The 26,397-nt window shown below is 45.2% G+C and overlaps 1 protein-coding gene across 13 annotated transcripts in view; it reads right to left on the bottom strand.

Moving 5' to 3' along the window:
* The window catches only part of Apbb2 (amyloid beta precursor protein binding family B member 2), a 323,327-nt gene that overhangs the window by 130,010 nt on the left and 166,920 nt on the right, over positions 1-26,397 (bottom strand). For all 13 annotated transcript variants that reach the window (XM_041671183.1, XM_041671186.1, XM_041671184.1 and 10 more), the window contains exon 5: positions 19,283-20,098. In XM_041671183.1, the coding sequence (XP_041527117.1) occupies positions 19,283-20,098 (816 nt within the window). The remainder of the gene's footprint in view (positions 1-19,282; positions 20,099-26,397) is intronic.

The raw sequence follows: 26,397 nt of genomic DNA, 5'->3' as shown, positions 1-26,397 counted from the left end.
ACTGATATTGAGGTCTTTAATCCATTTGGACTTGAGTTTTGTGCATGGTGATAGATATGGGTCTATTTTCATTCTTCTACAGGTTGACATCCAGTTGTGCCAGCACCATTTGTTAAAGATGCTTTCTTTCTTCCATTGTATACTTTTAGCTCCTTTACTGGAGAGGTTGTGGAGGAAGGGGTATACTCATCCATTGCTGGTGGGAATGCAATCTTGTGCAACCACTTTGGAAATCAGTGTTTCGGTTTCTCAGGAAATTCGGGATCAACCTACCCCTGGACCTAGCCATACCACTCTTGGGAATATACCAAGAGATGCCCGATCATATGACAAAAGCATTTGTTCAACTATGTTCATAGCAGTATTATTTGTAATAGCCAGATCCTGGAAACAACCTAGATGTCCTTCAATGGAAGAATGGATGAAGAAAGTGTGGAATATATACACAGTAGAGTACTACGCTGCAGTAAAAAACAATGACTTCTCGAATTTTGCATGCAAATGGATGGAAATAGAAAAACACTATCCTGAGTGAGGTAACCCAGACCCAAAAAGATGAACATGGGATGTACTCACTCATAATTGGTTTCTAGCGATAAATAAGGGTCACGGAGTCTACAATTGGTGATCCCAAAGAAGCTAAGTAAGAAGGTGAACCCAAGGAAAAACATATAGTTATCCTCTTGCCTATGGGAAGTAGACAAAATTGCCGGGGAGGAAAGTGGGATCTTGGGGGTGAGGTGGGGTGGGGGTAAGGGGAGATGGGGAGAGAAAAGTGAGAAGGGGAGGATGGGGGGAACTTGGGGAAACAGGATGATTGGGATAAAGGAAGGCTGGATAGGGGAGCACGGAAGCACAATTCTTAGTTAAGGGAGCCACCTTAGGGCTGGCAAGAGACTTGAACCTAGAGTGGCTCCCAGGAGCCCAAGGCGATGTCCCCAGTTAGTTCCTTGGGCAGATGAGGATAGGGAACCTGAAACGACCCTATCCTATAGCAATACTGACGAATATCTTGCATATCACCATAGAACCTTCATCTGGTGATGGATGGAGATAGAGACAGAGACCCACACTGGAGCACTGGACTGAGCTCCCAAGGTCCCAATGAGGAGCGGAAGGAGGGAGAAGATGAGCAAGGAAGTCAGTACCACGAGGGGTGCACCCACCCACTGAGACAGTGGGGCTGATCTATTGGGAGCTCACCAAGGCCAGCTGGACTATGACTGAAAAAGCATGGGATAAAACCAGACTCTCTGAACATGGCGAACAATGAGGGATGATGAGAAGCCAAGGACAATGGCACGGGGTGGCACCACAGGGTTTTGATCCTACTTCATGTTCTGGCTGTGTGGGAGCCTAGCCAGTTTGGATGTTCACCTTCCTAGACATGGACGGAGCGGGGAGGACCTTGGACTTTCCACAGGGCAGGGAACCCTGACTGCTCTTTGGACTGGAGAGGGAGGGGGAGAGGAGTGGGGAGGAGGGGGAGAAGGGTGGGAGGATGGGGGAGGGAAATGGGAGGCTGGGAGGAGGGGGAAACTTTTTTTTTCCTTTTCTCAATAAAAAAAAAAAGATTAACTTTAGGAGACACAAAAGTTCTTCCCAAGGTTCAGAAGCATCAACACCCTGCAAGGGCAAGGCAGGAATGGTGGGAATTGACTTTATGACAACTACTAAAGAGAAAGCTGTTCTCATCAATAATTTAAAGCAAAGATCCAGATCCCAGCAGCTAAAATGGCCAAGAAAATGTTTGTCTTGTGCAGCATGGAGGGAAAATTGACTCTGTATCTCCAAGACACTGCTCTTGAGAGAATTACAAGCTAAAAATTTTAAGTCTTTGACACTTGCCACTTCACTCACTTGAGAGAGAAGTTTGAAGTATTAGCAACATGATAGCGAATGTGTGTCAAAAGAACACTCGAACTTTCTTCAGACATTTCATTTTCTATCAAAAGTCCATGTCGAGCTGGAGCTGAGGAAGACATGCAGTACAATTTGGGTAATATAACTATAGAATATTTGTTTCTTTAGTTTAGCGTATTTTTAACCTGAAGTTACAAAACCACCAGCAGGACTCTGTGATGGTCTGGCAACAAATCATGCCGAACCAGCTCTTTATTTCAACGAGGCTTGTTCTCTGTGGGTATTGATTTGTGCCCTAACGGATCTATGAAGGTTTATTTAATATTTCAGAAGACTTGTTAAAAAATCTGACATTTCAATCCAATAACTAACCCTTTGAAATGTATTAAAATTACAGAGCATTTTCTCCACAAAATGAAGGGCTGTACAGTCTCTTCTTGCCCAATTCTCTTTAAGTAGGCCATGACACTTCCCATAATGCTCTGGGCTGAAGACTGCAAAATGGAAAAAGTAGGAGAGCTTTGGAATGTAGATGGAGACCATCGTGTTCGCGTCTACCCTGCTTCTAGAGCTCTTCTAGCTGCATTCTGTGTCCACCCTGCTTCTAGAGCTCTTCTAGCTGCATTCTGTGTCCACCCTGCTTCTAGAGCTCTTCTAGCTGCATTCTGTGTCCACCCTGCTTCTAGAGCTCTTCTAGCTGCATTCTGTGTCCACCCTGCTTCTAGAGCTCTTCTAGCTGCATTCTGTGTCCACCCTGCTTCTAGAGCTCTTCTAGATGCATTCTGTCCACCACCGAGCTTTAAGAACCCAGCGTCTCCATCTGTCTAAGGATCCAGCTTTTCCATCTAAGAACCCAGCGTCTCCATCTATCTAAGGACCCAGTGTTTTCATCCTAAGCATGTACCACATGACCATTGCTTTATAACACAATAGAAGGGAGTTGGACAGACACCCTGCCTCGAGAGATTTGATAAAAACCCAAGGTCTCTTCAAATGCTAAGACTCTGTCCTCTCCCACAGCTTTCCAATGAGATTTTACTTCCAAACACCAGTGTCCATCAGGTAAGACCAGTGTCTCTAAACCTCAGTTTCTTTCTATGAAGAATATGAGTAATTCTATGCAAGACTGTTTTGAGAACCAAATGGAGTAACAGGTGTGAACTGAGTGTTCATATGGTGGGCAAGGAGCGACGGTCAGCAGGACTGAGTGACTCCATCCCTAGAATTTAAAGCTAACTCTGACACAAGACTCCAAAACCAAATCAGGGCCACACGTATAATGTCAACAGCTCAGAACCAGATTTGACCCAAGATGTCTTAGCCCACGACACTTTGATACACACTGTGCTAAGTTCAAATGAATTAAATATCAATTCTTCCCAACAAATAATTCTTTCACTTTGAAATGTCAGGGACTTGTAAAGAGTTGGCATGCAACTGGTGCCGCTGGTGCACGGCTTTAATCCCAGCACTGCGGAGGTAATGGGAGGCGGGGTTTGAGGCCAGCCTGGTCGACAGAGCAAGTTCCACGACAGCTAGGGCTACACACAGCCTTGAAATAAACATTAAAAAAAAAATGAGACATTTTCTTCTGCCACCAAAGTCTTTCTTTACCCCCTGAACTTTGCAGTGTTCACACAGTGACTTCTTGGTGAGGTAGGTAGGGTAGAGACAGTGTACCCTGTCAACTTCTACTTTGTTTACTCAAGGGCAGCATTAACAGGCAGGTAATCATTGCTACTTGACCTGGACTCTCAAAAGGGGCAGCCATCCCATAATGCCTTGCCTCCTTGGTACTTTTCAGGAGTCTCTGGCAGAAGGCCAGGCAAGGACAGCTCAGGGAATGTGTGTGTGTGTTTCCCCCACTGCTGAAGCACACTGGAGTGGACAAGAAGGCTCCTTTCAGGGTGGACGCCTCCAAAGCCACAGTTCATTTCCCAGAAGCAAAATCCAAATCTCTGCATAAAACAAAACAAAAAAACCACTATGCTTCCAAAAATTAAGGTCTCTCCATCATCACTTAGCTTTTTAGAAAAACAATGTTCAGATGAGCTCAGTGGAAATCAATAAAAGGCAAGAGTTTTAACTTCCCTTGAGGACAACAGAAGGTCCACCTTTCCTCAAAGGCACCAGGTTTTCAAACTAGCTATATATTTACTTCATTAATTTGTTTGAGTATTTATTCTCTACTGCACTCCAATAAACAATTCATAGAGACCGACAGACATGTGTACATGGTACAGACTATTCTATAACCTGCTGAACTGTGCTCTCTTGCTATGCCGAGTTCAGGTCTGTCAGCACAGCTTCAACAGAACAGAGAGAGGGATGGGGGATAGGGTTGGGGGGAGTGCCTGCTCCAGGTGCTGAGCTGGGAGATTAAATATCAGGAATCTAATAGCACTACCATTGAGGCTCCCAGAAAAGGGAGTCTGGGTCTCAGCAGGGTCTTCGGTGGACTATCTAAATAAATTGGGAAAGGAAAAAAAGATGCGAGAGGAGGAAGAGGAAGTATGAGAAAGAGAAAAAAATCATGCAAAATGGTCAACTATGCTGTCCCACGAGGGTCCCAAGGACGGACTTGGGAATCCTGGGTTTAGCATTCCAGAAACACACAGATCTTCCCTTAGCTGCTGTTATCACAGTTCGGTCCACCAAACTCTCAGAACTACAAAGGAAGGGGCATGGGATGGGACGCAGACTCTGATGAGGACAAACCTTTATCTGGGTCCTCATCTCTTTTGCCCACTTGACAGCGAAGCCTTACTGGCTTTATCTTTTTGAAAGTTCATTTTGAAGGAAGCTCTTTCTGCAGGTAGGCTATGGTGAGGGCTAAACACCATCTTATTTATAAGCAGCCCCATATAGAGTAGACGGTCAAAACTGGGTGTACGAATAAAGGAAGGGAATTTCTGACAGGGCGCTCAGCGGTTCACAACCTGGGCCCCACAATGGAAAGGTGTGGAGAGCTTTAGCAAACACTGCTGCCATACCAGACCAAACAGAGGCTGTGGGAGACCCAAGACAACAAATATTCTTTTAACTCTTTCCATGGTTATAGCATACTCTCAGGTTCAGAGCTACTGGTGTGGCTGAACCCACGGCCAATGGTGACCACACACTGTTTGCTGATGACCCATCATCTGCTGTGAAGTTGGTACCCTGCCTGCCAAATTAGTGGTCACCAGGCCCTTAGACCGGGAGCCATAACATTTTCCTTAGTGCAAGGTCCAGTCTGTTGGTTTGTAGGGTTAAGAGTCAACCCTAAGTCAAAGGAGCTCCCAGTGAACATCACTAAATCAAGGGAGGAGAGCAAAGACCACTAGTTCCTGTCACAACTAGGCCTGTATTACGTATCCATCTATAAGACACACTTTACGTTTATTTTGGTTCTTTTATTTTCACATATTGTAAGCTCATCAATCACCACAGTAACTATCTGAGAAATATGAACTTGGAAATAGGCAACTGGTCTGGGGAGACGATGGGTCAGTGGGTGAAAGAACTTGCTGTGTATCTTCAAAACACATACACATGTATGTACACACACACAAAGACAGATAGATAGATGATAGATAGATAAAAAATAAACTTTTTTTAATGAGGAAACTCGGGCTTAACGATGCTTAATAACGTTGCAAAGACCCAGATCACCTAAGCAACATATTTTTTTGCCCACTTTATAAGGTTGGAAAGTTGACAGAATAAGAAGCACATTTTCCTCTCATGACCCAAGAAATACATATAGTTATCCAACTCTAAAAATGTTTCATAAAATACTTAGCCTAAAGTCGACACTTCACATCTCTACCTCTAGTTACATCACATGGGCAGGCCGAGAAAAGAGTCCCCTTTTCTGTGTGACAGTGCCAAAGGAAAGGCGCTTGAGCCATAACTGCTGGGTGAGAGGGAGGGAGGGAGGGAGGGAGGGAGGGAGGGAGGGAGGGAGCGCAGGTTGGCTCAGCATCCCCACACACTACTGTCTCAGATCTTTCAGACTTTCAAAAGGCTCTTAAAAGCTGCAAGAAGTTCATGGAGGAAAAGCTTCTCCCAGATGGCGTCCAGACCAAACATGCCTTCAGACAGGAAATAGAGAGCAGGCCCAAGTGTGCACACACGGGCCAAGGAAGACAAATTAAACCATGGCATATGTCACCTCAAGTGACTCCACCATTAACAGAGGGGTTTCTTGCTGCTGTACTCCCAACTGTATGGTGTGTCTTCTCCATCTTGAAGCAAAGTAAAGACTCGGGGACTCAGTCCAGGAAGGTATAAATTTATGGGTTTATGAAAACAATATTTGAAGAAAGAGAAAGCAAGAGACCCTTGCAAACAGACACCTTTGATTCACCTCTCTCCATCCATTCTGCAGCCGATCACCAGGCCCTACACACTTGTCCTTTCGTCCAATAAAGACACTCTCCATTCGTTTTAGCAGACAGTCCTTACGGCCTCCATGGGATTACCGTCAACTTTCATCAGCTCCCTGCCTCCCTAGCCCCAGTAGCTTATTCATCAATGCCAGTCACATCTTACAAATGGTACCTGAGGGCCAGGATGCAGCTCCATGGCAGAGCTCTGGCCTAGCTTGCTCTGGGTTTGATTCTTCACATCATAACATCAAAGAAACCAACAAAATGGGCACCTTTTTCACAAACACTCAAAAAGGTGAGTTCGGTGTAGCATCAGCATGGCTGATCTGGTTCCCATGTACCTACTAACCTATTAACCAGCTTTCTCACAATTAGAACCCTGCAGACTCTCCTCTGCAAACAGATTGCTGGGAGCTTTGATTCTCAGACCCAGAGCTGAAGCCCCCCAAAAGGAGTTCAGGGAGCCTATTAAGACTGAGGCTATTTTTATAATACTAAAACTTTTTATAGCTTTTTCATGTGTTGACAACTAAATGATGGGGCACAAAAATGGTAATTTTGGGGTGTCTCAGCACACAGCAAGACATGGCACAAACCATACTAGTAGCTACTGGGCCCCCCAGTGCCACACACTCCCAGTGAGAGAGCCATTGAGAAAACAGACACACTTGTAAATTGTCATTGAATCTCAACCCTCAAGAGCAGGTCTTTTTAATGAAGGTACATAGAGAACCTGTGACTAAGTTGTGCAATGGCCTCCTGGCCTTTTCAGAAAGCGCCTCTTCTAGTTGACAGAGAAACTGATAGCCAAAATCTACAGCTGTTCCGAGGTGGTGACTGGGCACACATTTTTTAAACACTGCACATGGTGTCCCTGCCATCAAGGAAGACAACGGGGGTCTATTTGTTGTCAGTGACAAAATGCAAGCTTCCTGGATTTAGGAAAGACTTGTATCTGTGATTGTGTGCTTGGCTTCCCAATGAGGACTTTCTGTGGAGATGGTAGGTGACCACATGAGTTATTCTTCACATGGCATAATGAAATATGCCAACAACTGAGGATCTCCATAACTCACAATGCCAATGTTCCAAATAACCAACATATCACAAAATTATGTATGGACAGTGGCCACGGAGATGGCCCAGTGGTTAAAAGCAAGGGCTGCTCTTGCAGAGGACCTGGGTTTGGTTCCCAGCACCAACATGGACACATACAATCATCTGTAGGTCCAGTTCCAGGGAGTTCTGTTTGCTGTGGAACTGCCATGTCACTTTAATGTACAGTATCATCCACAGTGACCTGAAGGGCTTCCAGGATAGTCTTCTGTTCTACCTATTTAGATACACGAGAGGAGGGACTGTCTTCATGTACGTCTCCTGAAATTGTTTATCAAGATAGACTGAAAGTAGAAGACTGCGAAGTAGCTGTGTGACAAAGCACAGGGACACCAAGCCAAGGCCCTTGGCCAGAACCAGTCCCAGGGCAGGAGGGTGCGGGATGACAGCACACGTCTCTATCTAACCAGTTCTCTAAAGGGCAGGATGGTAGAAGCAGAGAGAAGACCTGAGTTGCTTTCAAGTATGCCAAACATTAAAATTCAAAAACAAAAAAAAAATCTCTTTTACTGAATTTCAAAAATTGATTTCCATAAAAATTAATTCGTGACATTGACATTGGTGGCTTTCTGACCTTTCTAACGACCGCTATAAATACCAATCTTAATTCCTAACACAATAGTGGTGGATAGAACTTACATAAACCAACCTTAAGAATATACTGGGATCTCCAAGACTAACTTCCCAGCTAAGCATGATCATTCCGGCAGCCCCGACAAGCAACCATGAGGTTCCGCTGGGTCTGCTGGCAGTGCTGTGTCCTGATGCAGAAGATGTAGATTTCCTTCTCTCTTCTCTGTCCCCCTCTTTCAGGTGCTGGGTGGAGCTAAACATACCTTTCCTGGCTTTCTGGGCTTCTTGACCCTTTCTTTGAAGGTTCCCCTCCCCCTTTGCATTGCAGTTGAATGCTGGCTGCCTGGCTGACCTTCATGCCTAGCTCAAATGGCTTGGGGCACCCTCTCCTGCTCCTGCTAGCTCTCTCTAGCTCTTGCGCTCCCTATTTGTCTCCTTCTCCGTATCCTCCCCTCTCCAGTACCCATGAATCTTTAAACATCTCTCTAAAATTGAAAAAAAAAGCATTAATATTCTTCAATTTGATCTCTACCTATCTGTTGACCATTTTAACTATTTTTCTTTCCTAAACCCCGCTTCTATTCAATTCTTTTCTTTCTTTAACATGAATCCGGTAAGTAATTATTTATCTGGAACATCACGATCATTTTCCGCTCTATTTATTTATTGCTTGAGCCAAATCTAACACTCTTTATATTTTGAGGTGAGTGTATTTTTCCCAAACTGTATTTTGAATACAGGCATATATCAGGCACTCTTAATTCTAGGTGCTAGAAACAAAGCAAGCAGGACCCTTTCTGCTGTGGCTTATAGACCTGCCTCGCCACTTGCCAAGGCGGTAAGGGCCAAAGGTAACCTGTAGGCCCCACTTGCCCAAGGATAGACAACTTCCCTGGAATGCTGGGGGCTGTAGTTCTTGAGAGATAATGAACCACAAGTTTTCACTCCCCTAAACAAGTTTGTTTGACCCAACTGTACCAGATGTGCTTGATTGCATGTAAGTGGGAGGTGTGTACACAGGTGGGGAGCACCCCAGGATACGTGTTTGCCACCTTGGCCCTAATAGGAAATACTTAGAGTTTGCTTTACAGGCCTCTGCAAGATGTGACTAGTGGCCACTTTCTGGGAACCTGGGAATGGACCTGGCCATCCTGGCCAGTATTTAATTAAGGCTTGTTTCAAATTTGGCTCAAAAATTGTGATAGCAGTCTTGTTCTCAAGTGTGGGTTGAACAAAGTATCAGTATCAACCCAGTACTCATTAAAAATGCAATTGCTAGCGAGGCCGCAGGACGCGAACCTTTAATCCCAGCACTCAGGGGGCAAAGGCAGGCAGATTTTTGTAATGTAGGTAGTTCAAGGCTGAGAAGCAAGGGTTTATGCATCTCCCTTATGCAACTGATGTGAACATCTCAGAAGCTAACTAATTGCCATGAATTGGCTAGTATTTTTATTTTTAGTATGAAATAACAGTGTATTCATTGTGCTAATCATTCATCCAAATAAGTATAATTATATAAACTCATTCCCAGGGATTAAAAGGTTAAAAAAAAAAAAACAAAAACAGAACTGTGGATGTAACAAAGCAGCCGGGCCACCTTGCCTGAAAAGGGACACCTTCGGTTCAGTACTCAGCTTTGTCATAACAAACAAACAAACAAAAAGGAATGAGAGGGTATTTGAAGGTGAATATGATCAAATTACATACATGTGAAAAATGTTCCAAATGAACCATATTAGCTAGTATATAATGAACATATGCTAATAAACTTAAAAAATAAAATAAAATAAATGTAATCTAGATTCTGATAAAAAATTTTCCATTTCATAGCATAAATAATTACCGTGACAATCAATATCTTCTGGAAATGCTTTCTATTTAAACACTTTTAATGACATGCACTAGTGTGTATAACTCTGTGCACACGTGTGCACGTGCATCTGTTCCAAGGAGCGCATGCGGCATCGGAGGACAGTTGGTAGGAGCTGGTTCCCTTCTTCCACCGTGTGGCTCCCAGAGATTGAGCATGGGCTATCAGGCTTCACCAGGTGAGCTCTCTGGCAACTCAGCGAAAACACTCTCTGGAGACTCCAAGTTGTGCCTCGGGGCTGCAGACAATCTTATAGGTGGGGCTACTACTATGATCATTTTTATTTTAGAGTTAAGAAACACTTGAGTGTCAGGTGTGTGTGTGTGTGTGTGTGTGTGTGTGTGTGTGTGTGTGAGAGAGAGAGAGAGAGAGAGAGAGAGAGAGAGAGAGAGAGAGAGAGGTGACAGCACAGCACTGAGGCAGGTCTGACCCCGAACGAACTTAGTAAGCAGCAGATGCCTTACAAGTATGGGGGCAATGGGAGAGGATTCTAGAGAAGGCTCGGGTGAGCTCTCTGGAGGGAAGACTTGATCCCGAGTCCATGCAGAGCCCTAAAGCTCAGCTCTGTGCCTATTCTGAACCCTGTAGGCACACACGACCTAAAAACACATGACAAATCATGGCTTCTTACCATCCTTACTAAAATTACTACAGAAATATTTATTTACTCTTTCTTTCTTTCTTTCCTTCCTTCCTTGCTGCCTTCCTTCCTTTATTGCCAATTTAATACCATCCATTAAAGAGACAAGGAACCCAAGGTGAAAATGCTTCTCTCCAAATTATTACACACAGAGCTCATTCTCTGACTTTGGCCCTGTTCCACAGTACATGGAAAAAGACAGACAGGCAACAGAGGGACAGGAGAGCAACTAAAAGGTGAAAGCCACTCTGAACCCCTGAGAGGTTGCTGTCCGTTCTGGGGACAGAGGGAAGTGAGAACACCCCATGTCATCGTCCTTTCCATACTGAGCCAGCGATACATAGAGAAGATGGTGGGAAGTTCCCCCTAAGCAGAGCAGAGCAGGGGCTGGAGCCTTAGAGCGGCACTGGCAAGCATGTCTAGAAGCTTCTATCACAAAGATGTGACCGCATCCAGCCCTTTAACTTCCTGTATATCTCAAACCAGTCTGTTCCCAATGACTGGAAGTTGGGAACCATCTTGGATTTTAATTCCGAACAGTTCCACATTAAAAAAAAGGGGGGGGGCATGTTTTCTTTTAGAACATTCTGAGAAAGGTTCTATTAATAATACTTTTTATATCTACTAGTGATTAAATTGGCTTTCATGTGTCAGGGATCTTATATAGTCAGAGGCATACACTATCTTGGTAATCAATGACAGACCAAAATCAATTTCCCAAACAAGCAACTGATAGTTTGGAGGATAGATATTCATGATGTACAAGGTCAGTACGGTTCTCTACGAAGAATTTGCCAAATAACACCAAGGGAGAAAAACATCAACAATGCCCCTCAAGGACACTAGGGAAAATCCTTCAGAAGATCCCAACCCATCATACTCACGGGGAACTGACAGCAAGCTAAACCAAAGGAACGCAACGGGAGCTTACACACGGGCACGTTCCACTCTCCTTCCAGGTACCAAACAGCCCCGAGAGTGATCTCATTCTCTCACTTATGCCCACATAACATTTCCTAACAGTCAAATTAGTCGACGGCTTGCCAGTCATGTTTGGACAAGAAGCTTGGTTCATCATTTTTCATTCAAAGGTTCTAATAGGAATGTCCAGTACCTAAATTATATGGTTTGGGTTCTGGGGTGGAGTTCAGGCAGGGCTCATGCTATGCATGCACAAAGCCCAGGGCACCAAACAAACAAACAAACCCCAGGAGGGAGATAATTGGTAACCACCCATATAATAACAAGGACAATCTGGGTGTATGTTAGCTGAGTCAGCCTTAGGGCACTGGATGTGAGCGCACCACCCACATCCTAGCTTTCAAAGGCTAAAGGTTACCCTCCTCTAACCAGAGTCATAGATGGGGAGCCCTGAGAAATCATCTGAAGATGGCTTTGGAAAATGCAAGCGTGTTATGCTTATGGTTAATGTCACACTTTACAATCCCCCAGAAGGCCTGGGGCTGGGGCTTAGTTGCCTATGATTAAGAGAGGCATCGCAATCTAAGGACGCTGCTACAATGTCACACACTTGTATGCAGCTGCAGCAGCAAAGATCAGCCTTAGCCTGCTTCTTTCTACTATGGTACTGCATGTGTGCATGGCCGCTGAGACCATTATCAGCAGGAGCAGAGGACCCATAGCCTGACGGTTGCCTTAATAATGAAGAGGGAGGGCCCTAGCCCAAAAAAGTTCTTGTCTCTGCTATTTGGATGCTGGGTTTTGAGATTTCTGAAATTACAAGAAGCAAGAGGCCTTTGTTTGTTTGTTTGTTTTTTAAAACATAAAATCTCTCAGTGAAAGTACTAGTATCTAAATCAATACTTTCTTTTTAAAAGATTTATTTTAGTATTATTCCTATGTGTGTGGCTATGTATATACTTGCATTTTTGCATATTATATCCACAACTACAATCAACTGAGGCCAGAAAAACATTGGTCCCCTGGAACTGGATAGGGATGAGCTGCTGGGAACTAAACCCAGGTCCTCTGCAAGAACAGCAAGTGTTCTTGACCACTGAGCCACCCCTCCAGCTCCTAACCCAGTATTTTCTACAGGACTGTTTATAGAGCACAGCCTGGAGTTGCCTTTATTTCTAAAGAGTCTCAGGGTACATGAGGAATACAGGAAGAGAGGCTGCAGAAAACACAGCTAGAAGTTAATCCAGAGAGTTAATCTTTCTGCTTCCTGAAGTACCTAGCACACTTTACAATAGCAGGTAACCTGATATCATCTGAAACATTCATTAACACACACACACACACACACACACACACACACACACACACACACTCCCTCTCTTAGAAGGCCTCATTATGTGTTTGTGGCTGGCCTGAAACTCAGAGGCTGGTCTGAAACTCACAGACATATGCCCGCTTTTGACGCCTGGAAGCTAGAATTAAAAGTGTGTTCCACCACATCTGCCTGAAATGTATTTTTGGCCTAAACATTTCAAAGACTAAATTGGGCAAAATTTTCTTCCTTAATCTTATGAGGTAAGATAAGAAATATTTTCATTCATTTTACCCCAAAGGTAATAAAACCTAATTCAGAAAACATGATCTACCCCAGATTACAATGTGCTTGACTATTCTGGAAACATCTATCTCCCTTCCCGAGTTCCTCCTGCCACATCACGGGGCTCTCAACTGAAAAGACATACCCAGACGCCTATTGAATCACAGCAAGCATCTGAGGGAATTCAGTTAGCACAGTGGGGCAAACAAGCTGAAAATACTCTGGGAATTTAAGAAAAAGGGAAAACTATGATTGAAGTACTAAAAAGCCATCTGAGATATGATGAACATTTAGTTGAAATTTTAAAAGTTTGAGAGCCCTGTACTTATCCACAGCTTAGACACTTTTCGGTGTGGGTGGCCCTGTTAACAGATGAGATCTGTGCCTGGCGTTAGCCTCCATCTGACTATTCCCAGTGACAAACCAAAAACTATGCACACAAATGACTTCCACTTTGGCCCAGGACAGGATTAACTGCAGGTCCAGGTAAAAGGTGAAGGCCAAGTGGCTCCGTCCTTGGCAGGGATTCATCTGACTGACAGACCTATCCGTTCTGAGAGGAAGGATGTGGTCGACTAAGTTACCCATCCCAGGGCAGCCTCCCTGCAGCCTCCCACGAGTAAGAATCCTTTCCAAGTGCTCTCAGCACTTCTTATACACAGTGGTGCTCACTTGTTCTGTGGAGGCATGCATGGAGCAAACATCAGAGAGCATGCGCAACTAACATGAGCCAGTCCCATCTGTCTAACCAGATGGGTATCATGGACAACACTGGAAGGTTCTCATGCATGCATGCATCATGGAGAGCTGGAGAAACTTCCATAGAGTTCTGAGTCTAAGAGGCAACTTTAGATTTGGGCAGCAAAGCATGGGCAGAGCACGGTTACACATTTGGAGCTATCTGGGGTTGGTATACAGAGAATGTATATCAAATACACAGCATCTGACCCAAATCTATCTGCCAACATCATTTCCATTTTCTGGGTTCTTTCAATGACTACCATACAAACAGTGAATGGGATAAAATCAGGGCACTCAGCTCTGGGGCTCTATTCTACATGCCTAAATCCCATGACTGTGGGTCAGTGGATGCTCCAAATGCTGTGTCCAAAGACCTGGCTTGAAATGCCAGCAGTTCCCTATGTTTGAGAAGCTTTCCTGATAATCGCAGTCATTCAGTATCGTTGAGTATGAGGCAGGATGATCACTTAAATTACAAAATACAGAGACTATACCTGAATCAGATATTGATTAAATATAACATCAAATGTCCCATTCAACACATGAGGGTTATTTGGGGATATGTAGATGACCTCCATTTTTATTCAACTAATCGTGACTTATTTACCCAGCGTGCCTGGATTTCAGGTACTGACAATGTACAGACCAGGGTGTGGTCCTTGTCCATCAGGCTTACAAAATCTTAACTAAAATCAGCTCAATATGCAGGCAGTTCATAGTTAAAAAGTAAACTTTTGCAGGCTAAAGCCCAGTGGTTAAGAGTGTTTGTTGCTCTTGCCAATGACAAGAAAGAGTTCAGTTTCCAGCATCCATGTCAGGCAGCTCACAACTCCAGGGTATCCAATATCCTGCTCTGGCCTCCATGGGCATCCTCCCTGCCCTCCCCACACACATGTCTCTCCACAGAAACATATACACATAAATAAAAATTGAACAAACACTTGAAAAATAAGTATAACTTTTATATCACACCACTGCACCAATGAAGATCATTAATAATAGCATTTTTATTTAGTAAGCCCCGTCTGTGCTGCGCACTAGGCCACGACCTCTTTCTGGATGCCCCCTTTTCAGCTTTAACAGAAAGTCTATGCCAAAGTCGTGGTCGCCCCACACAACAGCCTTGCACATGGCAACCTGGACAGGGCTCTTCAGCCGACTCTGGAGCCCAGGCTCTCTACAAGCTAATGGGGCACTGCAACCGCAGCCATACTCTCTGGGCCCCGCTAGCTCAGTGTGGGATCCTGCCTTTGCGCACCTTAGCAGTGAGTTTAAATTAACCAGCTATTATGTAAGCTGCATCTCAGGCTGTGGGGATAGTTCAGCAGTAGAGACAGCTGCTTGGCTCATGCAGTTTGATGGGGGGTTGGGGAGTGGAGTTGGAGGGGGACAGAAATGGACAGCCATACTCTATAGCTTCCAGCTCTGCGAGGTTCAAATAAATCTTACATTACAAGTCCGTGTAAGAGTCCAAATGAGGAACCCCATCATAGGGCACCAAGTTTACAGAGAGACGATACAGGGTCTGAGCAGCATGTATTTATCTGAGTCATCCTGTCTACCTGGAGCCACCTAGGGCGCCAGAGCTATGACAGAATTCTAACTAGATCCAAAGTCCTCACTTTCAAAGGTGAAGACAGTGCAACCCTTTGTTTCAAAACCAAGGTCAAGGCACAGTAATTTTCCCAAAGCCCCTTGAAAGCCCTGTCACAGATCGGTTTCCTTTTTGTAAACAGCCTCTTGTTTTCTCAAAGAACAAACGACACAGGAGAAGGGAGCAGCATACTGCACACATGACTGATCGGGCAAAAATGTCACTGCAAAGCTGGAAGGGACAATTCAGAAAGAAAGGGAAATACAGAGTGGTCAGTCCCGGGACTAGGTAATGCATTTTATTGTATAAGTGGTACGCTCTAATTCAGAAAGGATGCCCTAAGGTACACGAGAGTCTGCTCTACTTTTCCTGGACTCACCAAAGCACAGCTCGAAATCCAATGACAATTATCTCATGACTTAGTCATAAAAGACACCCGACATGGTGCCTGCTTACTTAATACAAAACAAACTGGCATGCCAAGGCACACTTTTTACACAGAGCCCAGTGCTGCATGCCAATGTCTTAGGAATATTCACTATCCCTTTCTGCTTTCTTTCAGCAGGTAGTATTCATGCTGATCACGATCATCTTCGGTAAACAGACTGGAAAAACCATAAATACTAATTTTGCCTTTTCAAGAGACACACCTGAGTCTTCATTCAGTGGCGCTGTGACGGCTTTAACACTAGCAACGCTGCTCAGCTGGACTGACACAGACACCCAAGAGTCACTCTCTTTATTTCAGGGTATCAGGCTCACTCCTGAAAGCTCTCAGTGAAAAGAGAGAGAGAGCGCCCGTTTCAGGAGGGGCCCACAAACCAGCTCTGAGGCAGTTTTAAGATTAGGGTTCTGAAAATTAGGGTAGACCACAGACACTGGAGCCTGCCAAGCAAAGTGGGTGGCAGCGTCCAAAGTGCCCGTTTTGAACGAAAGCTCAAGTTTGGGTTGTAGTTCTTTAAAAAATGTTATTTACCTTTATTTTTTATGTAACAGGTGTTTTGCCTGCATCTATATCTGTGCATATGTGTATGCAGTGCCCATGGAGGCCAGCCAGGAAAGGGCATCGGGTCAATTGGTGTTACAGACAGTTGTGAGTTTCTACCTAGGTGCTGGGGACTGAATCTGGGTCCTCCGGAGGAACCATCACTACTCAGCCAGCTCTCCAGCCTTTCTGTTTCCCTCCTTGACTGACACTCACAGTCAATACACAGAGGCAGATTATGTTAATCACTCATGGATGAGGAAACCTTTAAAATATGTTACTGAGCTTCTCCACGATAGCACAGCATATAAGATAGAAGAGACTGAAGTGCGACCTGGGGAGACTCTCGGCGGGGAAAGCATTTGTTGTGTGAGTACAAAGATCTAAGTTCAGATCCCCATAATCCACGTACAAAGCTGGGTACAATGGCACACTGGGGCGAGGAGCAGGCAGATTCCCGGAGCTCACTGGACAGCCGATCTAGCCAATGTGGGGACCGGCCAGGTTCAGCAAGAGATCCTGTTTCAAATAAAAATTAAAAGACCAGAAACATGGTTCAGCAAGCAAAGATGCTTGCTGTCAGGCCTGAGGATCTGAGTTCAATCCCCAGACCTGCATGGCAGGAGAGAATTGACCCCTGCCGGTTGTCCTCTCGGCCCTATGCACGCTCCTCGGCATGCACATGGGTACACATACCCGTGTGCGCACATAAACAATAACAAATATGTAAACAAGCAATTTGTTTTCCTAAACAGTGGAGAGTGGCAGAAGACAACACCGGACACTGACCTCTGGCTTTCAAACGCAAACACACAAATGTATGGACCCACACAAATCCACACACAAAAACTATAACGAATTAAAGCTCTCCAACTTAGATGTTGGGAATAAGAGTATTACAATAAATACTCATGTGCAAAAATTTTTAAAAAGTGACTAATATAGAAAAGCAGGCCGGATCTTCAACCCAGAGCCTTGTGTATGATAAGCAAGTGACCACCAAGCTCCTGCTCCAATACTCATATAAAGTACATTCTTTAAAAAGTGAAGCATCAACAGTCTAAACTGAATTCTTTTTTTAACATCTTACATGGAATTTTTAAAAACAAAATTTTAAGACCAGAATGATGAGCCTTTGTATCAACAGCCCAGTTTTAACAGCTAGTAGTTGGTGGGTATTGTTGTGGGGATTTTTAAATCCTCATCATGGTACCCCCTGCCCCCGCCTCATGTATCTCTTAAATGCCGCTATCTCTCGGTGTTTTCAGGGAAATTGGTTCCAGGACCCCCAGGAACACCAAAATTAAAGGTTTCATGTAATAATGCAATGTGTATGTTACACAAATAGCGATTATACTATTCTAGGAAACAATGACTAAAATAGTCCAAATGTGTAGTACAGCTGTAATTTTACCCCAAACATTTTCAATCCACAGTTGGTTGAGTCCACAGCTAGGGAACAATGGCTGTGGAGGAGGGTCTTTGTATCATGTACATTATGTGATCACATATATTGGTTTACACTTCTACGAAGCAAGATCTCTAAAAATAATGTCCCAAAATTTTTATACATTTAAAAAAAATTATTATAAATCATCACAGGCCTAAAATGTTTTCTAGAAGAAATACCCTCCTTAAAAGGTGGCCATCACTAGGAAGAGGGGCTAGAGTGGGGGCGGAGGCTCCACTCTTCACTCAGTGTCCTCAGATCATTTAAACTTCACTGCCCCAGAACACATCATGCCTGCAAGAGCAGCAGGAAGGCTGAGTCAGCCATAGAAGACACAAGGTCTTAAGTCTGGCCAGACGCTGAAGGGGCAGCTGGAAAAGATTCAACCACTAGCAGGTGAAACTGTCCATCAGGTACAGGACAGGAATGCTCCCAAGTCACAGAGGGCTATGGGCATGACGACATTGCTAAACATAATTATGACTCCAGCTGAAGACACTGAAGAGACGAAATGAGTCACTCAGGCTTCCTACTGCCACAGCCAGTCCCAGAAGGCTGCTGAAACCTAACACTGAAAGAAACAGGGTTTCAGGGCTCTTCGCTCCTTTTTCCTTCCTATTTTGAACAAGTCAATTAACTTTCTCCCCCGCCCCCTTTTTTTTTCCATCTTCTTTATAAAATCTTCACTCCTTGTGCTCTCTCCACCTTACCTTTGGGAAAATGTCATCTGGCTCCCTGGTGTGCCATCTGGTCTACCTGACTCAGAGCTGCTACTGCAGATGCTGGGCCACATGTGTGGATGTTATTTACATTGAATTCATTCAGCACAGAGTGCTCTAGAGCTTACAGCTTTCTGATTGGTTGAGTGGGAACTCTGAGAACATGAAATGGAAGAGTGACTGACTCTTAAGACTCTTTTCATTGCTGCCACGATCCACCACACCTGACAAAAGCTACAGACGCGGACAGAAGTACTGGCCGACCGAAATCAGCAACACTGCTTAAAATCATGAATGTCCAAAAACATTTGAGAGTATCATTTTTTTTCTCACTTCCAAATATTACTTGAGCAGGCAAAATGTCTTTCAAGACCTGACTTTTAAACGTTCTAGACATTTTTAAGGTTTTGTAAGCCTGAGTATAGCAAAGTTCTGAGAGTTTTGAAATAGTGGGTTCTTTGAATTAAATTGCAGCCTGCCCTTGGCAACTACTTTTCTTTTATTATTTTATTTAACAAAACCTGATGTTTCGAGACAGTACCCCAAAAGCAGTTCACCCAGCAGCAGCAGCTGAATCACCAGAGATGACAATTTGCCATATTTTAAACCAGTGGTTACTTTTTTTATGGAAATGTGAACCAGAACAACTTACGGATGGCCCAAAATGAACCCACAATGTGCCTGAGAAATCTAAGGATAGTTTCCACACGCTGCCCGAGTTCACCCACATGTCCCTCTAGTGGGAGCTGACACCTTTCAGCCGGGAGAGATGTACTCTACCGCTGGTTAAAAACACCAGTGGAAAAGTACCAGGTGGGGCTGTCCTGGTCCCCGGGGTACCTGTGTCATCTGGGGAGCTGGGCGAGGCACTGTCTTGGGACAGGGTGGTCCAGCTGGATTCCTCGTCACTTGGCGCCAGGTTCTGGATCCGGTGGAGCGCACAGTCAGTTTTGGCCCCTGTTTTAGGGTGGTCCTTCTTGGTCTCTGGGCTGGATGACACTGTAGCTACTTGGCCATCCTCTGGGCTAGACTGGGGTCTGTTCGGTTTCTGCAGCAGCGGGTCACCATTCCCAATGACTACAGGGGCCTGGCCTGGGCCTGGCTGGGCTTTCTCCTCCCCAAGCCCTTGGCAGGGGCCCAGATTCTGCCCTAGGTCTCTGGTCGAGGTCTCCAGGTCTGCATAGTAATTGAGGAAGCTCTTAGTTCTCCTAGGCTGGGAGGGCAAAATCTCACAGCCCGAGGACTCCGGAGGGTGGAGATCTTTCACCTCCAGTTTCTCAGAAGTTATGTTGATGACCGCTGTGGGGCTGATGTTTTTGTTGGGGTCCTGCTGCCCCTGTTCTGCAGCCTTGCGGAGCTGGTTCTCCCCATTTTTCACCAGCTTGATGTTGGCGGAGCCGTTTCCCAGCAGAGGCTGTGCAGCTGGATCGGAGAGCCCCATAGCCGCCTGGATGTTAGTCAGTGCATACTTCTTCCTGCATTTGGGGGGGGTGCTGTTCTTGGCATCTGAGTGCTTGATTTCAGCATTTAACAGTTCATTGTGGGAGGACCGGAGGTTAAGGGTATTTGGTGGTGTGGCTGGGCTGTTCCGGTTTGCAACGTCAGTGGTTCCACTGCTGGCCATAAACACTGCCAAGGTGTTAACACCTGAGTCAGCTGTGGGAACAAAGAGGAAATTGGTTGTAAGGCGCAGGTCATGACCAAGCAACTTAGTACACAATGTGAGTGGCCACTTCTAAACAGGATTGTAAGAACAAACATTTCTCTCACATGAAACCTTCTTATAGAAATGACCCATTTCATGTCATAATTTATTCATATGTTAAACACGAGCAAAGAAAGGTTTTATTGTGGAAACCCAAAAGCTAATTTACAGTGATGTTAAGAAGTCGTAGGGTCTATATTTTACTTAGTGCAAAAAAAAAAAGTCTTTATACATTCAGGCATGAGCATTTTCTTCTGGCCGACAGTCTTTAATCTTCACAGCTTCGAAAATCGACCCCTTTCCAAACAGCAACACCATGTCTTAGCTTTCAACATCATTAACAATAAAACTGCGCGACATTCCCTCTGAGCTGCAGCATTCTTAGCCCAAAAGGTCACTGTTCAGTGATGTCCCATGTGTTCAAGATAAATTCCCCTCAGTCACGTTCTGAGATTATATTCTGAATGCCTGGAAAACCAAACCTCCATCAGTATCTGCTAATGCCTTTGTGAACATCTCTGATCTGTGCTTACTGTCAATATTTGAAAAAAAAATTCAAATAAATAGCTTCATTTCTCAAGAACACAAAGTGGTACACAAGTACACACACACACACACACACACACACACACACACACACACACACAAACTAGAGATGCAGCCCTGGGCTACAGACAACGTGCTGGAGCCCCCAAGGAGTCTGAGTGTATTCCCCTGAATTAGCAGGCAGGCTCAGCTGTTTATGTCATCATGAGCCCTTGGCAAAAGACACCTAGCAGATGACCCGACAGTCGAATTTATCTCAAACACTCTCTGTACCATCAGAGACTTATTTCTATGCCTCCTGCTAGAAAGAAAGAAAGAGAAGCTTCTGGGGCTAAAAGTGAATGGAATTCATCTGCAAGGATCCCTAAGGTTCAGGCTTCTGCCTGTGAGCAACAGCTCCCAGCTTATCTGATTCTTGGCCCTCCAGAGAGACCTGTGGTCTCCGCAGCAGCAGCACAGGGACCAAGCACAGCTTCTTCCGTCTTGAAATTGTACTCTGGCTGTTCACTCCCCTTCTCCTGGAATAACAAGGATTCCCACAGAGGAAAAGAACAAGAATTTCCCATGGTGGGGAACTCAGAGGCATCTCTGTATTATCAAAATGCACTGGGCTACCCATTTTAGAGAGAACTGCTCAGAGCTTCTAGAAGTTTGGGCTTCCATTCACTGCAGACAGCATCTTTATTAGTAACAGAGGCCCACGGGGCCCAGGAGACAGTGAAGGGCTATCGTTCCCAGTGGTTAGACCTTGGGCCGTCTCCTTAAAAGCTATTTATAAAGATCGCTGAATGCCCAGCGTTCCAATATTCAGCCCCTGTATCTAGTTTTAAAAATTAAAGTGCTTTTTTTTAAACAATATTCTGTCAATTAATATTTACATTTCTTAAATAATAGGCTATTACTACGATTTTATTGAAAACATACATTTCTGAGCCCCATTCAAATGGCAGCACTTGAGATAAGCAGGTCACACTCTGGACCTACATAGAGTCTTCCCCCAGACAACTACAGCGTGGAAAGTTACTTTTCTACCCTGGGGCATTTACAGTAACATGAGAAAGTGGACGCCAGCTAGTTTCCCAGGAGGCATAGCAGAAGTTTCTGTGAGGCTATTTTATGATGTTAGGGGTCGTCTCCTGACAATGTTCTTGTCTGCTTCACTTATAACCATACATGTTTCGTAGAAAGAACGCCATCATAATTTCCAGGGACTTTAATATTTGGTAGCTCAGATGGGGCTGTCCTCAGTGGCAGAGTGCTTATGTATCATGGCAAGGTTCAGAATAGGCCTGTCTAGTACAAACTACGTCAGACACATCGCCTTTAGTGGTGTGTTTATACACCACTGGGGGAATATAACCGGGCATCTCTTAGATATTAAGGAATGGTATCATTTGTTACCGGAGAACTGGAAAATGACCTCACCCTTGGTGAGGTGCTAAGGTTAGGGATGCTTTCCCAGACAAGGAGCCAAGCAACGACAAGAAGAAAGATTAAAGGAACTTTCAAAGGGTTCAAGGAGAGGAGAGTATGCCTTGCAGCAAGATGGGCAAACAGGGGAGAAAAACAGGACATGAGGCTTTCATTGAGATGACATGGGTCCTGGCTCTATTGGCCAACCAGGAAGAAATAATTAGCATATTTTAATATTGCTGCTTTAACTATGCAGTCAGTACAAAGGTACTGTGTGTGGTCCCAAACTCAGGCTGGATGTCTGAGACAGAAGACAGCAAACTGACCTTCAGTCAGGAAGAAACAGCTAACTGTATTTACAATCCTCGGCAAGTACAATTCACTTTAGTTTTGTGGCCACCTGAAGCCCTAAGTTTCAGTACCCAGAACTCAGAAGATGTCTGAGAACATGCTTCCTTTTCCAGTTCTTCAAAGCCTTGCTGACCCCAACCTACCCACAGGCAAAAGAGAAGGGCTGGCCTTAGAAGGAAGTGCTCATGCTAATCCCTGGAGGTAAGGGATTACTTCCGGGAGTCAGCACATCAGGTAGACCTTTTCATGAAATAGCTTAAGGTTAGCAATGTCCTGGAAAGCACCAGGTTACAGAAAGGAGGTCCCTGAAGTGAGAGGCTAGCGATGAGGTCAAGGACACAGATCCCAAGTTAGTGATGCAAATGCTAACCATCTACCCAGGCTTCTTACTAGCTGAGTCTAACTACTCCAGTTTCCTTCTCTGGAAAATGGGTCCAATAGCATCGCCTGACGGACTGAGAGACTTCTGATGGGAGCCCGCTGAGAGTTACCATCGTGCATAACAATACCCCTGCACTCCCCCCACTCCTCTGTCTCCAAGTTCCAAGTAATAGAAACAATCCTTATTGTAGACACATGGAGAATGCGCAGGCGACAAAGGAACAAAGACGCTGTGTCTACGAGGGCTGTATTATAGGTGGGTATTCAGATAATCCCATAGGTCATTACACCAGGACAGTGGAGGGAACAGAGAGAGCAAGAGGGTTGAGAACATTTCCTTAAAGTCTTGCTGTTTTCCAGGGAGCTCCAGTTCTCATCACATCCCCCCCTGACCAGATCATATTGATAATCAGTCACGCATCAGCGCCCACATTTAGGGATGTGGAGCTGGTGACCTAACAGGACACTGACTTCCACCCTCTCAGCTCCAAAGCAACGGATACAGGTGGGGAGAAAGTGACCAGGAAGAAGGGTCAGGAAGAACAAAGTGGGAATGGATACTAGCTGGTGGGAAGGGTGGGGTCTAGGAAGCCGCGGGGCTTAGTCATGTGTTCTTGCTCTCAGTCACGTGTTCTTGCATTAGCAGCTATAAGAGCAGAAGTCAGCAGAGATGGGAACAGTGACAATATAGAACTGCAGGCTAAGTCCAGTCCAGGTGAGGAGAGGAGAGAAAGGGGCCCCGGCAGCCGGGCACAGTGGGCCCTCCCTTGACAAGGGGTACATACATGAGGAGAGGGGACAGAAGGAAATAAACACAGAAGGGAGTGGCCTCTGGAGTCCAAGGAAGGGCAATGACAGGAGAGGGTGAAGAGCTGGGGGAAGAACAGGCCAGAGATTACAGGGACAAGGAATAAAGGGAGAAGGAAGTATTCTCTACCCCTAAGAGACCTCCAGAGATATGGACTCCCTTAGTGGAGGATGGGGATGGTGCCGTGTACTATGGATGGTTCTGGGGCAGGGCCAAGGCTGAGCAGCATCGGAGTTGGGAGGCCACAGATACAGAGGAATGGACAGTCTACACCTGAGGCCGGGGTGGGTGCAATACTCTTACTGCACGTTCTCAGCGTCCTTCCCTCTGCTGCTAACTCCACTCTTCTATGAATCACGGTAGACGCTGCCTCTCTGTGAAGACCTTTCACCCCTCCAGGTGGACTCCAGAGCTCCTGGCCTCCATTCCCTGCATCGTTATAAGAACATCTCTAGTACAGCATCATTCCCCCTCAGATGTCTTTATCCTGATGTATTCTCCTGCTAGGCTGTGGCCTCCATCAACCTGCACAGCAGCACACAGCAACAGATGTCTGTAGGACAGGCTATAAAGCATTAAGACAGCAAGTGTTTCAGTAATATCTCAAGAAGGAAAATGTGAGCCAGCTGTGATGGCACATGCCTGTAATCCCAACGCTTCAAAGGATGAGGCAGGAAGATTGTCAGGAGTTTTAGAGCAGCGTGGGCTACGTGGTGAGGCAGGAGGATTGTCAGGAGTTTCAGAGCGTGGGCTACATGGTGTGAGGCAGGAGGATTGTCGTGAGTTTTAGAGCAGCGTGGGCTACATGGTGAGACTCAATGCAGCCTGGGTTGCTGTGAGAGCCTGTCATAGCACCTACCGCCTAAATAAAAGTCTAGGCAAACTCTCCTACTGTGCAGTTAGCAGAAGATTCATTTTTTTTTCTGGAAAGGGGGAAATCAATGGTCATTATCTCAGCTTTACCTACCCACCGGAGCCTGAGCAGGAGTTAAATGAAGCCCTTCAATCTAATATCTAGGTCAGTTTTTCTTGCTTCTCCATCCTGGCTCAAGAAAATTCTTCCCAAAGTCTGCCACGACTCCAGGAAAGAGAGGAGATTTAGAGCTGCAGCTGGATCTTCTGTGACAGCTGGCTGGGGCGTTTCTCTATCAAACACAACTGGTCCTCAACAGTCAACCTCCTGAACCATGGGTCTCCACGTTTCAGTGTGAGGGGCACTGGAGGCTCAGCCACAGCTCTGCTGCACACACACAAATGATCTGGTTATCTCTGTGGTCCCCACCATCCAACTCTGGGTTTTCCACCAATCTTTGCCTTTAGGTACATCTAGTACCCGTACCACTAGTAAAAAGGAAGGGAAAAAAAATTAGACTAGGAAAGAGTGATGTAACACTTGAGGAAGTTCGGAGAAAAAGGAATAGTGCCTATAAAAACGAAAGGACGGCATGTCCTCTCTTGCGCTGCAACCCCGGCTTCTTTGGATTCCTCTCTCTACATTTAGGACTCTTCAGACTGTCGTTTTCAACACTGGGGCCATGCTCAGACTATAATCAATAGCTGGTGACTATAATCAACTCCACTTTAGCATTTTTTTTCTTATATTTCCAGAAAGGGTTGCATGGAGTCCAGACTGACCTAACACTTGCTGGGTAGTCAAGGATTACCTTGAACTTCCAATCCACCTATCTCTATCTCCCAAGCGACAGGACTAGGAGGTTTACCATCACGCCCAGCTCTCTTTTCCTCATGTATCTATATAATCTAGTTCCTTTTTATAAAGTCTGGCATACTCATGAATTTGTTTTCTTATTCATTAAATATTTATCAAGCATCCACCATCCAGCAGACCCTTCAAGTCCAGTAACACAACAAGAATCAAGAGAAACACAACTGGTGAGGAATGAACACGAAATCCCAGTGCCACGAGGACTGCCACGCTGAGGTGGCTTTCCTTTGGGATCTGCCACCCGCTAGCACACCAGCTAGCACACCTGCCGTGGCTCCGTTATCATACTGTTTGGAGTTATTATTCTTGTCAATTTGACAAAATCTAAAATCATCTAGGAAACAAATCTATGTAGGCGTCTGTAAGGGACTTTCCCATATTGTGGTACTTGAGGTAGGTAGACCTATCCCAAATATGGGTGGCCCCATTCCAGGGACTGGGGCCCTGGACTGAACGAAGAGACAACGTGGGTTGAGCATCAGCATTCATGTCCCTCCATTTCCTGATGGCAGTGGGATATAAGCAGCTGCTTCAAGCACCGCTGCCATGACTTCCCAGCTGCTACAGATCAGACCCGCAAGCCAGCGGCCAAAACAAACCCCTCATTCTGTCCCTTGTCTTTGTTAGGTGTTCTGCCATAGCACGGAGAAAAGTCACTAATACAAAGGCCCAGCATTAATTCAAAAGGACCAATTTCTATTTCAGAGATACAAGCAAGTTCAGATTTAAGATTGTGACAAAAAAGAAGTGTCACCATTTACTTGAGAAATAACTACGAGCTCTTGGCATGTCGGATTCCTTCCTCCCTTTTCTGTTCGTACGAGCTCACGCTTCTTGGGGGACTAAGCTTCCCTGACACCCAGTCACTCATCCACTCAACTGATTTTCCCCACAGCTCTGTGTCAGAGGAGCTTCTAAGCTGAGGCTGTAACAGTAACAGAACTGACTAAGAAGGAAACTTCACCCTCCTGGCTCTTAGGGTCAGGGGTTCAGCACAAAGGCTGCAAGCTTGTATCTCTTATCTG

Source organism: Microtus oregoni, unplaced genomic scaffold (genome assembly GCF_018167655.1).
Source record: "Microtus oregoni isolate MIOR12 unplaced genomic scaffold, Mior012 000021F_ref0000039, whole genome shotgun sequence".
Lineage (NCBI taxonomy): Eukaryota > Metazoa > Chordata > Mammalia > Rodentia > Cricetidae > Microtus > Microtus oregoni.
Note: the sequence above shows the minus strand (reverse complement) of the source record. Positions and strands in the feature narration are given on the sequence as shown.